This window comes from Cervus elaphus, chromosome 13 (assembly GCF_910594005.1).
Source record: "Cervus elaphus chromosome 13, mCerEla1.1, whole genome shotgun sequence".
Taxonomy (NCBI): domain Eukaryota; kingdom Metazoa; phylum Chordata; class Mammalia; order Artiodactyla; family Cervidae; genus Cervus; species Cervus elaphus.
In genome coordinates, this window is record NC_057827.1 from 45,358,516 (window position 1) to 45,374,661 (window position 16,146).

The 16,146-nt window shown below is 34.3% G+C and overlaps 1 protein-coding gene across 6 annotated transcripts in view; it reads left to right on the plus strand.

The window, feature by feature from the left end:
* The window catches only part of ARHGAP5 (Rho GTPase activating protein 5), a 102,476-nt gene that overhangs the window by 42,124 nt on the left and 44,206 nt on the right, over nucleotides 1-16,146 (plus strand). For 4 of the 6 annotated variants that reach the window (XM_043921519.1, XM_043921518.1, XM_043921516.1 and 1 more), the window contains exon 2: nucleotides 2,841-6,719. In XM_043921519.1, the coding sequence (XP_043777454.1) occupies nucleotides 3,000-6,719 (3,720 nt within the window). In that variant the 5' untranslated portion in view covers nucleotides 2,841-2,999. Of the gene's footprint in view, nucleotides 1-2,840; nucleotides 6,724-16,146 lie in introns of all 6 variants that reach the window. The other 2 variants (XR_006344388.1, XR_006344389.1) reach the window with 1 other exon arrangement.

The following is a 16,146-nucleotide window of genomic DNA, read 5'->3' on the forward strand; positions in this document are numbered from 1 at the left end:
TACTGTGAATTTGGTCTGTAAACCACACATGTCACACAAGGCTACCTTATTTTTAATTTGAACTTTAATATTAATTTGTAAGTCAGAGACTGCCACTAATTAGGATGTGTCAAAGCCTTAGTACTGAAAATTTGTCAATACAATAGAGTTTTATTTCTCTTAAATAAAAAGCCTTCCAGTTTTCAATGACTGATAAAAGGATAATGACTTCATGCTTCCATTTACCTTACTTTTAAGGGCTTTTTCTTTCTGAAACTTTAAAAATTCATTTTGTGGTAGTGTTTTTGACTTTTATGCTGGATAATTTTATATAGAAAAGTATCTCAGTCTTCTGAGGTTTATGCTCTAGGAGAGCATGAATGATTCTTTTAATGTGTTTGGATAAGTATTTGTAAAAAATATTAACCAAGATGTAACCATTATGATAAGAATTAAATTTATAGTTGAAAAATTTCCACAATACTCAGGTCCGTATGACATACTGTTACTTTTCTATTGAAAATTTTATGTCTCTTAAACTGGAAAGCAGGGAACAGTCTTTCACTGCTTTGAATTGCTCTTAATTTTCAGAATAGATGTTTGTCCACCAGAGTTAATCAAGAGCTCTGCGTAGTTCTGGTGTTTGTAGAATTCAATGTAAAAATTCCCCGAAGTAATCACTGGTTATATTTTCTTTTGGTATACATTTAAGAGGATATCGTCTGCAATTTTTTGCTTGTCTAGTAAGAAAGACAGACAGACTTTGTATCCTGCTGCTTGCAGGGCCTTTTTTTTTTTTTTTTTTTTTAACCATTTGTTATGGAATCACTATGCTATTTTCACAAACTAATTTCCCTTTTTATTTCTCTTTATAACTTTGTTACCCAGTTAGTTCACTGTTTTCTTTTCAGTAAGTATCCATTAAGTAGCCCAATTGTTCTTTTCTGTAGTTAAAGTAAAGAATGTTAAACTTGATGCTCAGTGCAGATATTCAGTTTGATCACGTTAGGATTTAAAATTTTTTTACTTGATAAAAGAAAGTTAATAGGATTGAGTGGGACTGCTCTAATTTCTTACACTGCTAGTTATTGTATGTACTGCTCTCAGATAAATACTGGTAAGTCCCCAGCCTGAACACGTCATTTTTTAATAAATCTTCAACAGCCTCCTTGATTCCAACAATCAAATCTTAAAAACAGAAAATATTTATTAAGCATTTTTTCTTTGCATTTAACATTAACAAAGAAAAACTTAGTTCTTAAATTTGTTTAGATAGGCAGCTTCATTTTATACATGGGGGAACCGTGTCTCAAAAGATTTAGGGTTTTACTGTTGTTGTAAACTAATAAATGTTAGAAATTTAATTTGAAGTCATTTCCATTTACTCATGATTTTCTACTACTTATTTTGGTCCTTCAACATTATATTACAAAAGTGAACCTAATAAATATTTTGCTTGAGTGTTTGGTGGCTGATACAGTTAAAATTAGTATTTCATTGAGGTTGCTAGGATAAACTTAGAGAATACAAGAATAAACCTTGAGATTTTATTTTAAAATATTGTATTAGAAATATTAGTCAAAATTTTAAATTGCAAGAATAATTTCTTTTTACCATTAGTATAGCAGATGTAGACTATAATCTTAATAGATATTTACTTGCAATTTTGAGGGTAGTGGAGAAACCACATATTTGGGGCAAATAGTGGTTATTTCCTGACCTTTAATTTTTTTTTCCCTCATGGTCTTTATGATCTTTTATTTTGTCTGGATTGAAGATATTTTTCATATATGTTGATGTACATGACTGGATATTTTCCTTGTGAAATTTGGTATGGTAGAAATTATGTATTGCTTTTCATTCAACCTCAAAAGAATGTGAAGAGTCTCCAAATAAAACCATTATAAGAGACTAATTCATTGTTTCCACACAAATAACCTGAAATTAAATTAAATGCAAGTCTTAAGGGTTATTTGTTGTTGTTTTTATGTCAAATAATTCTAAAAGATTGTCTCAGATATATAATCTTAAAATTCTTGAGCTTTGTGCTACTCAAAATATGATCTGTGAGCTCTTTGTAAGTACTCTGAGAGGAAATAAATGCAGGAATCAGGAACATTTAGAAACAGTTTGGCAGTAATTTTTGGTCTCTTGAATCTAATAAGAAATTGGGGCCTCCATTTTTTAAAAGATTTCATTCAGATTAAAAATTTCATTGTATTTTTAAAAATTAACTTGCAGATATGAAATAAACATTGGTCCTTAGTTTGAGAAGTGTTGATACAGTTAATCACTGTAATGATTTGTATTAACTGATCATTTTTTTCCATTTTCTTGTTTACATATATGAATATACTTAATTGGTTTTGTATATAATATTTGATAGAGTGCATAAGACTTTTTAAATTCTAAGATCTTGCTAAATTCACATGAAATTCCATTTTAGGGAATAAGTTTTGAGGAACCATGTAATAGAAAGCAGATAGTTTTTTTAAGTTGTGAGAGAGTTGTTAAGGCAACTAGTTTGTTTTAGTTATCAAACATAGCCTCCAGTCAGAGAAGACAGGAAAATTGAGGGAAGGGAAGGACTAGAAACAAAATGTGTATTTGGTTAATAGGGTTTTATTTTAAAGTTTGTAAGATCACATTAAAATTTGTATTTAGTTTTTTTAGTTGTTAGATTTGCCTTAAATTTTGGGGTCCTCTTGCACTTTTAATAGTAAATCATAAACTGTCTTTGGTGATTTCTTAAAATACTGTGACACTGTTAACTTTGTCTGGTGCTTTATTGTGAACATTAATGTATATATAGTTCAGCATGTATAATTCATGACTAAGATTTGTCCTTTTTCTCTTTCTAGGAAGATGATCCATATGATCTTGAAGACCTTTCTGCACAGAAATGAGGGAAATACAAAGAACCAAATGTAGTTCTGAAATGTATTTTGAGATGATTTTATTTTCAAAATGAGAAGTATATCTGGTTATCTTTATGAATGTAGAGACATGACAATAGAGTTATGATGGCAAAAAACAAAGAGCCTCGCCCCCCGTCCTATACCATCAGTGTGGTTGGACTCTCTGGGACTGAAAAAGACAAGGGTAACTGTGGAGTTGGAAAGTCTTGTTTGTGCAATAGATTTGTACGCTCAAAAGCTGATGAGTATTATCCAGAACATACTTCCGTGCTTAGCACCATTGACTTCGGAGGACGAGTAGTAAACAATGATCATTTTTTGTACTGGGGTGACATAACGCAAAGTGGTGAAGATGGAGTAGAATGCAAAATTCATGTCATCGAACAAACTGAGTTCATTGATGACCAGACTTTCTTGCCTCATCGGAGTACGAATTTGCAACCATATATAAAGCGTGCAGCTGCCTCTAAATTGCAGTCAGCAGAAAAACTAATGTACATTTGCACTGATCAACTAGGCTTGGAGCAAGATTTTGAACAGAAGCAAATGCCTGAAGGGAAGCTCAATGTAGATGGATTTTTATTGTGCATTGACGTCAGTCAGGGATGCAATAGGAAGTTTGATGATCAACTTAAATTTGTGAATAACCTTTTTGTCCAACTATCAAAATCAAAAAAGCCTGTAATAATAGCAGCAACTAAATGTGATGAATGTGTGGATCATTATCTTAGAGAAGTTCAGGCCTTTGCTTCAAACAAAAAGAACCTCCTTGTAGTGGAAACATCAGCACGATTTAACGTCAACATTGAGACATGTTTCACTGCACTGGTACAAATGTTGGATAAAACTCGTGGCAAGCCTAAAATTATTCCCTATCTGGATGCTTATAAAACACAGAGACAACTTGTTGTCACAGCAACAGATAAGTTTGAAAAACTTGTGCAGACTGTGAGAGATTATCATGCAACTTGGAAAACTGTTAGTAACAAATTGAAAAATCATCCTGATTATGAGGAATACATCCACTTAGAGGGAACAAGAAAGGCTAGAAATACATTCTCAAAACACATAGAACAACTTAAACAGGAACATATAAGAAAAAGGAGAGAAGAATATATAAATACTTTACCAAGAGCTTTTAACACTCTTTTGCCAAATCTGGAAGAGATCGAACATTTGAATTGGTCAGAAGCTTTGAAGTTAATGGAAAAGAGAGCGGATTTTCAGTTATGTTTTGTGGTGCTAGAAAAAACACCTTGGGATGAAACTGACCATATAGACAAAATTAATGATAGACGGATCCCATTTGACCTCCTGAGCACTTTAGAAGCTGAAAAAGTCTATCAGAACCACGTACAGCATCTAATATCAGAGAAGAGGAGGGTAGAAATGAAGGAAAAATTCAAGAAGACTTTGGAAAAAATTCAGTTTATTTCACCTGGGCAACCTTGGGAGGAAGTTATGTGCTTTGTAATGGAGGATGAAGCCTTCAAATACATCACTGAGGCTGATAGCAAAGAGGTGTATGGTAGGCATCAGCGAGAAATAGTCGAAAAAGCCAAAGAAGAGTTTCAGGAAATGCTTTTTGAACATTCTGAACTTTTTTATGATTTAGATCTTAATGCAACACCTAGTTCAGATAAAATGAGTGAAATTCATACAGTTTTGAGTGAAGAACCTAGATATAAAGCTTTACAGAAACTCGCACCAGATAGGGAGTCTCTTCTGCTTAAGCACATAGGGTTTGTTTATCATCCCACTAAAGAAACGTGTCTTAGTGGTCAAAACTGTACAGACATTAAAGTAGAGCAGTTACTTGCCAGTAGTCTTTTGCAGTTGGATCATGGTCGCTTACGGTTGTATCATGATAGCACCAATATAGATAAAGTTAACCTTTTCATTTTAGGGAAAGATGGCCTTGCCCAAGAACTAGCAAATGAGATAAGGACACAGTCCACTGACGATGAGTATGCCTTAGATGGAAAAATTTATGAACTTGATCTTCGGCCTGTTGATGCCAAGTCGCCTTACTTTTTAAGTCAGTTATGGACTGCTGCCTTTAAACCACATGGGTGCTTTTGTGTATTTAATTCCATTGAGTCACTGAATTTTATTGGGGAATTTATTGGAAAAATAAGAACTGAAGCTTCTCAGATCAGAAAAGATAAGTATATGGCCAACCTTCCATTTACATTAATTCTGGCTAATCAGAGAGATTCTATTAGTAAGAATCTACCAATTCTCAGGCACCAAGGGCAACAGTTGGCAAACAAGTTACAATGTCCTTTTGTAGATGTACCTGGTGGTACATATCCTCGTAAATTTAATGAAACCCAAATAAAGCAAGCTCTAAGAGGAGTATTAGAATCTGTTAAACATAATTTAGATGTGGTGAGCCCAGTTCCCACCAATAAGGATGTATCAGAAGCTGACTTGAGAATTGTCATGTGTGCCATGTGTGGTGATCCATTTAGTGTGGATCTTATTCTTTCACCCTTCCTTGATTCTCATTCTTGTAGTGCTGCCCAAGCTGGACAGAATAATTCCCTAATGCTTGATAAAATCATTGGTGAAAAAAGGAGGCGAATACAGATCACAATATTATCATACCATTCCTCAATTGGAGTCAGGAAAGATGAACTGGTTCATGGGTATATACTTGTGTATTCTGCCAAACGAAAAGCATCAATGGGAATGCTTCGAGCATTTCTGTCAGAGGTTCAGGACACCATCCCTGTACAACTGGTGGCAGTTACTGACAGCCAAGCAGACTTTTTTGAAAATGAGGCCATCAAGGAGTTAATGACTGAAGGAGAACACATTGCAACTGAGATCTCTGCTAAATTTACAGCATTGTATTCTTTATCTCAGTATCATCGGCAAACTGAGGTCTTTACACTGTTTTTCAGTGATGTTCTAGAGAAAAAAAATATGATAGAAAATTCCTATTTATCTGATAGTACAAGGGAATCAACCCATCAGAGTGAAGATGTTTTCCTGCCATCTCCCAGAGACTGTTTTCCCTACAACAACTACCCTGATTCAGATGATGATACAGAAGCACCACCTCCTTATAGTCCAATTGGGGATGATGTACAGCTGCTTCCAACACCTAGTGACCGATCCAGATATAGATTAGATTTGGAAGGAAATGAATACCCTATTCACAGCACCCCGAATTGTCATGACCATGAACGCAACCATAAAGTGCCTCCACCTATTAAACCTAAACCAGTTGCACCGAAGACAAACGTGAAAAAATTGGATCCAAACCTTTTAAAAACAATTGAAGCTGGTATTGGTAAAAATCCAAGAAAACAGACTTCTCGGGTGCCTTTGGCACATCCTGAAGATATGGATCCTTCAGATAACTACTCAGAACCCATTGACACAATTTTCAAGCAGAAGGGCTATTCTGATGAGATATACGTTGTCCCAGATGACAGTCAGAATCGTGTTATTAAAATTAGAAACTCATTTGTAAATAACACCCAAGGAGATGAAGAAAATGGATTTTCTGATAGAACCTCGAAAAGTCATGGAGAACGGAGACCTTCAAAATACAAATATAAATCTAAAACCCTATTTAGTAAAGCCAAGTCATACTACAGAAGAACACATTCAGATGCAAGTGATGATGAGGCTTTCACGACTTCTAAAGCGAAAAGGAAAGGAAGACATCGTGGAAGTGAGGAAGACCCGCTGCTTTCTCCTGTTGAAACTTGGAAAGGTGGTATTGATAATCCTGCAATCACTTCAGACCAAGAGTTAGATGAGAAGAAGATGAAGAAGAAAACCCACAAAGTCAAAGAAGACAAAAAAGTAAGTTTAATGTATGGTTCATAATGTTTCCGAAGATGTTTGTTTTGACTTTTAAAAAATTATTTTTTAAGATAATGGATTTTCTGTCAGTGAGAAGTTAGGCTGTCTGTCATTTAGTAAGTGTAATTGGCAGCTCTTTTTAATTTTCTGAATATTTTGTGAGGATTGATTATTTTTTGTTACTTTATTTTTATTTTTTGTTACTTCATTTTATTTACTTGTGCTTTAACTTATTTATTTTGCAAAGAGTCAGACCTGACTGGGCAACTGAACAGCAAAAAGCTTATTTGGGGTGGAAGTTTGATTTTGTATTCTTCAGCATAAAAATTCTAGGTGAATATGTAGATACTGTCTACAAAAACTTAGATATAAAATGCTTTTGTTCATTTTCTGTTTGTCTGTAAGCACCCTATTTGTCTGTTTTTCCCTTTTGACTTAGCAGTTTTGCAGCTTGATTTGTTGACATAAATATATTAATTTGATATATTGGCATATTTGATATATTGTTTTATTGCACTTTGCTTTTTGCATTTCCCAGATACTGCATTTTTTACAAATTGAAGGTTTGTGGCAATCCTGCAATGATCAAGGCTTCATAGCACCATTTTTCCAGTAGCATTTTCGTACTTCTTACTTGCTTTTGTGTTGCATTTTGGTAATTCTCAAAATATTCCAAATTTTAAACTTATTATATTTGTTACAGTGGTCAGTGATTTTTGATGTTACTATTGCAAAAAGATTACAGCTCACTGAAGGCTCAAATAATGGTTAACACATTTTAGCTACATTTTTAAATTGATGTACGTACATTGGTTTTTTTAGGCAAAATACTGTCGTACACTTAATAGCCTGCCATATAGCATACATGTAATTTTTACATGCACTGGGAAACCAGAGAATTTCTGTGATTCACTTTATTGTGATATTTGTTTTTAGGCAGTGGTCTGGAACTCAACCTGTATTATCTCCAAGACATGCCTATATAACATTGCTTTAAATTTTAGATTCATTGTGTTACGATACTTGAACTTAAGAGAATAGGAAAACATGATATTTTGGAAGCTTTTAGATCTATAAGTGATTTTTTAATCCTTCAGTGTTTCACCTTAAACATAAATGTCACTTAAATGTTTGAACCTCTGTTCTTAAAAAGATAAACATACGTTATAATGCAGCTTTATAAATATAGTTTTATGCTGCAAGTATACTTTAGTGCTTTGTATTATATATGTACAGTGAAGTGCCTTGGATGTCTCCAAGGCTAACTATTTATATCATAGTTATCCGTGGTATTTTTTCCTTTAAACATTACAGAAAAGCTGGAGCATTTTATTTTATTTTATTTTATTTTATTTTTTTAAGCTGGAGCATTTTAGTGCAGCTTTTTGTTTGCCTGGAAATTATTTTCATTGTGTAAGGTGGACTTGAGTAAGTTGTCTTCTGTTTCATTTTAGTGAGCATTCACTAAAAACCTGCTATATGCTTAAGTCTGTACAAAAAGCTGTTGAAAGATATAAAAGAATTGAAGATGTGCATCCCTAAAAAAGCTTAAATGTGTTTGAAAGACAGTACCCTGTTTTTGGAACAGAGGTAGAAAAGTAACACTAGAGCACTGTAGGGAAGCATAGTGTAACAGTTAAGAGCACATGATCTAGAGCCAGACTGCTAGGATTTGAATCAGCTTACTAGCTGTGTAAATTCTGTATATGCCTTTCAAGGAAGATGGAGATAAACATATTTCCCTATGAGAAGTATGTTCATAGTTATTTAAAATAGTGCTTGGCATGTGGTAAATTGATTAAATTAAAAAGTATATACATTATTTTGTGATAATACTGTCAGATACATACATTAAGTGAATACAAGATGAGAGATCACCATAGGGGTATAGAGTTAGGTTCATAAAACTTCATGAAAAAGGTAAATCACCAGTTTTGAGTATTTTGATTGGTTTTTAGGAAGAAGAAAAGATACTTTAAGAGGGGTAAGTCATTTGTACCGAGGTGTAAAATTGTGTCTAGGCAAGTTAAGATACAATAGGAAACTGTCCCGGTTGAGGGTATGGTGCAATATCATTGCCTTTATAGGGAGTTGGTAATGGACAGGGAGGCCTGGAGTGCTGCAATCCATGGGGTCACAAAGAGTCCCACACGACTGAGCAACTGAACTGAAACTTAAAAGAGTCTGCTAAACTGAAGAGCTAGTTTAAATCCAAAAGCAGTTAGTTAAGCAGGGCCTAGGCAGTAAGAAAATTGTTTTGTACTTGAGATTCCGAATAGGGAGGAGATTGGCATCAGGTAGTCTAGCTAGGAGGCCGATGTACACATTCAGTTTTGAAGTGATGAGTACAGAGACCAAATGAGAAATCAACAAAACTAGAAGTTTTATTATTTGAAAAGACTAGAAACATAGACAAAACTCAGGTAAAAAGAGAAGGTGTAAACCCTGAGAATGAAAAGGGGACTATAATTACAGATAGCTTAATTACAGATAGATCAGATTAATAAGCAGAGAAGGCAATGTCATCCCACTCCAGTACTCTTGCCTGGAAAATCCCATGGACGGAGGAGCCTGGTGGGCTGCAGTCCATGGGGTCAGTAAGAGTTGGGCATGACTGAGTGACTTCACTTTCACTTTTCACTTTCACACATTGGAGAAGGAAATGGCAGCCCACTCCAGTGTTCTTGCCTGGAGAATCCCAGGGACGGGGGAGCCTGGTGGGCTGCCGTTTATGCGGTCACACAGTCGGAAACGACTGAAGCGACTTAGCAGCAGCAGCAGCAGATTAATAAGATAGTAGAAAATACTGTCAACAATTTAGATCAATAAATTTGAAAGGTACACAAAGTTGAAGTCCATGACAAAAAAGCTTAGAATAATCCTGTAACTGTTAAATAAGTTATGAGGTAGTAGTTACATCTTAGCACAAAAATACCAGGCCCAGGTAAAATTCTACAGGAGACTTTTTAAGGAACAGGTCATTCCAATGTTCTACAAATCCAGTAAATAGGAAGAGTAGGAGAATTCATTAAATTCATTCTCTGTGAAGTTATCTATTCTTAGTCCCAAAACCAGTCAATGGTAATGTAAGAAAGGAAAATTATAGCCCCATTTTACTTACGAGTGCACATGCAAAAATTTTAAAGTGCAAGTCCACAGACCCTTAACTGCAACTTTGAAATCCATAACCTCTGAAAATCAAAAATTTTTGTAGAATTCGGCAGCGTTATCTGATTTACTCTGTTCTTGGGAAAATCCTACTTGAACTGGTGTGTGAGGCTACATATAATCATTGTCTTATCTAAAAAAAAATCCATATAGTTCACTGCAGATATATTCATGTATTTGAACACAGGGTACTGACCCAAAGTTTGTTGGGGTTGTTATGCAATAGACATTTTTTGTACTGCACAGTATCAGTAATGACTGAAATTTTCTGAGTTCTAAAATACATCTTACCCCAAGAGTTTTAATTAAGGGATTATAGATGTATTTAAGGGCAAAAAAAAAAAAAATTCAACAATATATAAAAACCACTTGATAAAATTTCATTCATTAGCTTCCTACTAATTTAGTGGAAAGCTACTAAATTATGAACAGGTGAGAGCTTACTTGAGAACAGGTATCTATAAATACACAAACAAGTGAAATCACTTTAAATAACATCCTCATGAGGGAAATGAATTCCCTTTTCACCCAGAAACAAGATAGAATGTTTATAATATTACCACTTCCAGTCAATATTATACAGAGATCCTAGTTAAAGCAATAAGATAGGGAAAAGATAATAAAAGCGTCTGAGTACTGGAAAGAAACAAAACTTTTGTTAGTGGCTGATGGTATGATTGGCCTATGTGAACGCCAAATAGGGTCTACAGATAAATTATAATATTAATAAAAGAGCAAAGTTAGTTCCATATATCGTCAGTAATCAAGTCAGTTGTATCTCTATACATCAGCAATAAATAACTAGAAAAAATAATTAGAGAAGACATCATTTACAAAAGCATAGTAGACTATCTAGTGCCTGGGAGTAATTGTGACATAATGTGCAAACCTCTGTGTTGAAAAGCATAAAACATTACTTTAAGACATTAAAGAGCATATAAATAAATGAGCTGTTGCCTTCCTATCCATGAAATGTGGCTTATCATAAAGAAGTTATTGTTCTTCAGACTACATCTCTAGATTGTGTTGTTTCACTAAAGTGTCAAAGATTTTTCAAGAAATTTTACACAGATTCTAATATAAATATGGAAGAGTAAATAGTAAATACAAATATTGAATAGCTAGGACACTTCTGAAGAAGAAAGGCAGAGGTGGAGTGGTGACATATCTGCTTATTCTGTCAACTTGTGTAGAACTTTAGTATTTAACACAGTGTGGTTAAATAGAGACAGTCACATTGACCAGTAAAATAGAGAGCTCCCAAATATACAGACCTCAAACTCAGAACTGTCCTTCCAAGCCACCTAAGGCTGTTGAACACTTGAAATGTGGCTAATCTGAATTAGGATAAACTGGTCTACAGGGTAAGTAAAGGCTTCCCTGAGACCTGTCATTTTGTTAGATCTAATAGATGAATAGAACTTAACTAGAGGAGTAGTTGGGTGGATGGAAGAATATTTAATCCTGAATGAAGAGAATGTGCATGTTCTTAAAGGAGATGTGACTAGTCAATGTGACTAGTCAATGATCTAAAACAGTTGTTGACAAACTTTCTGTAAAGAGCTAAATAATAAGTATATGAGACTTTGAAGGTGTAATACATCCTGTATTATAACTGCTCAGCTTTGCTATTGCAGTGCAAAAGCAGCCATGGACAATACGTAAGTGAATGAGTATGGCTATTTTCAAAAAAACAGGCAACAGGGTAAATTGATCTGCTAGGCCATAGTTGGCTGATACCTGATCTATGGGAGAGAATAGTAAAGGAGAGATTTGAGAGTGGGAACTGGACTCGGACCTTTTAGCACTGTTGGACTTTTTTGTTATTGAGCCTAAGAGTAAATTGAAATTAACAGAGTTAGTGAAGCTGAAATCACTTAGTTTCAGGGTGAAGTATGGGTTGAGTGATACAGAAGACCAGCAGGCATTTACAGTAGCCTAAGTGAATCATGATGAAAGATTTATCACGATTCACTTCATAATTTTATAAAGAGAATAATAAAGTGAATGAAACCGGAAAAAAAAAAAGAAAGAAAGATTTGAATAGTTGGAGTGGGAGGGAGAATGGTGGCAATGGATAGAATGGGGTGGATTTGGTGAATATATTGCGTATATGAGGGAAGGGTAAAGATGATGAATGAGACAGGAAAGATACTGCCTTGGTTTCTAGCTTGTGCAGCTTAATCAGTGATGATGCTGTTCCTTACATAGAGCATTGGAAATTTGCCAGGTTTGGAGTTGAGGGGTAGAAATTAGAGTTCAGGTGGAGGTATCAAGTAGGCATTTAGATATGCAGATCTTCGGAGAAGAGGTCTGAGTTGGAGATACATATTTAGGAGACAATGAAGCAGAGATAGCAGTAGATGAAGTGACATAGGGAGAGTGAATACAGTTGTCTAACACAGCCTTGAAGAGCTATCAATGTTGAATGGCCAGGTAGTAGAGATGATCCTTAAAGGTAGGGAGAGTAAACATAGACCACATACCCTTTCTTAGCTGATTGCCTCACCTGTAAATTAAGAATTACACAATTTTCCTTGAGATTGTGATAGAATTGGAACTATGTGTTTCAAATGCCTGACATGTAGCAGTACTCAATAAATGCTATTATGATGTGCTTCATGCCTGAAATATCCCAGTATACTCCAACTGTATTTCAGAATAGTCCTCTATTCCATTTGCTGGATTAGTTTCTTGACTCATTTTTAAATTAAATACTCCTAAGTTTTGCACGTAGGTGATTTCTGATCCTAAGTTTATGCACTTCTTTTCTTTTATTTTCTCTCTAAGAGAAAAGTTCATTCTTTTAACCTTCGTTCTTTGATTCCAGCATGGGAACTATAGTCTAGGAATATTTTTTTAGGTTCCTTGACATCTGGAAAATCATAACATTTGGTATTAGTGGCATTTAAAAGAGGCTCAAAGACCTGATTCTCCTAATGTAGGCTTTAATTGTCATTTCTGCCAATCAGAGAAGGCTTTATGCTTAATTATCTTTTGTTCCATACCCCAAAAGGAGTTTAGTATTAGTTGTGGGAACAAAAGCTGTAAGATATTTCTTGATTTGGAAAGATTTGTAAGGATTATTTTCGTAAATCATGACCCATTATACACATATATATTTCTGTGTAAAGGAAATTTTCTAAAGCAATACCTGCTTTATAAGTTATTTTGATTTTCTAGCCTATTATAGTGAAAAAATAGGTGCTGGTTGTGACCTATTAAATTGATTTTGTAACTTAAAAGTGCTTGTAAAACAGTGCTTAAGAGAATGAACTAAATGAGAAAATTTGAGTTGTATTGATAAAATTGCCAGTTTTTAACACATGCATGCAATGAAATGAGGTGTACTTGTCTTTTCTTCAGTATCCATTTTGGTGCTATCCTCTTGATTCAGATAGTAAATAGTAGAATACTTTGGTGAATTTTGTGGTGTATTAGAATAAGCTGGTATTCTAATGATTTTTCATTTTCAGCCTTTTTAAAAGTTGTTTTCCTGTCATTTCCAGGTCGTGAATCTTTTCATCCACTTATTTTTATTAGCAACTACCAACTGGTATTTTACTCTCAGATTTTCCTTCCAATCCATATTATTTTCTTTGTATTTTATTGCTCCCTTCTTACTGAAACCCCTCTATCAGTATCTTAAAAGATTCTGTTGCTTTAGCCGTTGTACTAGGGGCTTAGAGCCTGTTAAGAATACCAAAGTAGGTATGTTTTCTTAAAAATAAATGGAAGGGATATGTATATATTGAGTCAGAAGGTGTTAATTTATTATTAGTAAGTAGTGAATTGATACCAAGCTATTACTGTGGTAGATCCTTTAGAATAGTAAATCTTAAGTTTAGAATTATTAGACTTCTGACTTCTAGAACCTCAGTCTTTATTAAGTAAAATGCCCAGTTTGAAAATACTGTCAAGCCAAACAGTGGTAACAAGAATTCTCTCTTGATCTAGAAATTGTTCATCCCAGATACAAAAGTAATGAAATATGTGATAATATGTCTGTGTTGAACTGCTGTTTGTCTATATCAGAATGTATAAGTTATAGGGTAAGTTGCTTTTTTTTTTTTAATGTGTATCACTTTTAATGTAACCTTCTGACAGTTACTTAAGTGACTGTCAGTGTTCACATCTGAGAGAAACTAGAGTCTTGAAAGAATTATATTTAAGGCTAACTAAAAATTGGGTGCTTGAAAAACTTAGTATAGGAAGAGGAGTACTTAGAGATCAGATAGAGATAATGTAGTTTGTACCTGTTTAATGAACAGGGTCATTTAACCAAGTCTTGAACTGCTTCACAGTTTCAGATTTTCTATTTTTTACCTATTTTGTTTTTGAAATCTAAAGATTTCTGGGCAGTTGATACAGGGTGCCCATTGTATCTATTATTACCTTGCAGACACTTCCTTAAGGGAGAGAATAAGGGTCACTTTTGTAAAGGAAGTGTGTTCAGAAGAATGAGGAAACTGCTTTCCCAGATTCCTCAGTCAGCATCTCTTCCAGTTTCATTGCTGTGAGTTGGGTCCTGTCTCCATTCCTAACCAGTAAAGTCTAGCCAGGAGAGTAGAATTATGCTGCTGAATGTTGACCTGAGCCTTTAGAGCTCTGGGTTGAGGTTGGCTTCCCCCAAATTAGGGTAATTTCTAAGGGATGAAAACCAGTGTCTACTGCAGGCTGGATTTATATCTTGTTTATAGTTGATCTCCATGTCCTCGCACAATATGCTGTACTATGATCAGTTGAAGTCAGTATGAATATATGACTTTTTTTTGTAGTAGTAATAAAACAACCATTTATATATATATATATATATATTTTTTTTTTTTTAATAATTGCATTTATTTGACTCAAGGAAATTGTTATTTTATCCAATAAGCATCTTACTGAATGCCTGCTATGACACAGGAACACTGTCCAAAGTTATGACTTGGTCGTGGGCTCTGCTCTCAGGAATTCAGTCTAGTAAATTTGGTTTTGTTGAATATTAAGCATTTTTTATATGTTCATCAAGGTTAGTAAAACTGGTATCTCTCATTTGGAAAGCATTTACTGAGGTGTCTTTAGTAACAGCTTCTATTGCTTTCATACTGGCTGATTGGCTAAATATGTTCTACCTCTGATTGATTAGTTCTAAAGTGTTTCAGAAATTTCTTATGAAGTTAAAATTAGTTTCTTTAGTAGCATTTCTGGTGCTGGTGACATCAATTAATGGTATGACATAAGTGTGAATATATAATATGAGTATTTCTGCCTGTATTTTACTGTTTGCTGTTTCTTTGGATTTGGTTTTTGCTGGGGTTTGACCAAGATCTATTACTCTTCAAATTCAGAATGAAATGTAATTCAGAATGGTTAGTTTTTAAAGTATATTTTGATTGACATATTCTAATAAGACTTACTTTAAATGATACTGTCAGTGGTATGCTTGCTTTTTACTAATTTAAGAGCAAATGTTAATGTCTTCAGTGTTTCTCTATTCAAACTTTGTGTTTTTTCTTAACTTTCATAGTAGTATGTTGAATGTTTAGCAAAACCTGGCATAGCACAAATTGTTGAAATTACTGTTAGTTCCGTAGCATTATAGTTTTTAGAATATGTTTAATGAAACTGGAGCCTATTATACAAAGTGAAGTAAGTCAAAAAGAGTAACACTAATACAGTATATTAACATCTATATGGAACTTAGAAAGATGATGACGATGACCCTATATGCAAGACAGCAAAAGAGACACAGATGTAGAGAACAGACTTTTGAACTGTGTGAGAGAAGGCGAGGGTGGGATGATTTGAGAGAATAGCGTTGAAACATGTATATTAACCACATGTGAAACAGGTGACCGGTGCAAGTCTGATGCATGAAGCAGGGCACTCAAAGCCGGTGCTCTGGGACAACCCAGAGGGATGGGGTGGGGAGAGAGTTGGAGGGGGAGGTTCAGGATAGGGGGACACATGGACACCCATGGCTTGATTAATGTTGATGTATGGTAAAAAAAAAAAAAAAAAAACCACCACAATATTGTAAAGTAATTAGTCTCCAATTAAAATAAAGAAATTAATTTAAAAGAAAAAAATATATATCAAGGAGGCACTTCTATAACACAAAATATGTGTTCTTACTATAATTTTACATCAGTGGGCAGTTGTTACTCTTCCAAGACTTATGAGTCTATAGGGTTATCAGATTTATGTGCTCCAAAATTTTATGTACTGCAAATTGTTCTGCTCAGCCCTAGAAGAGTTATTTCTACAATAGGTA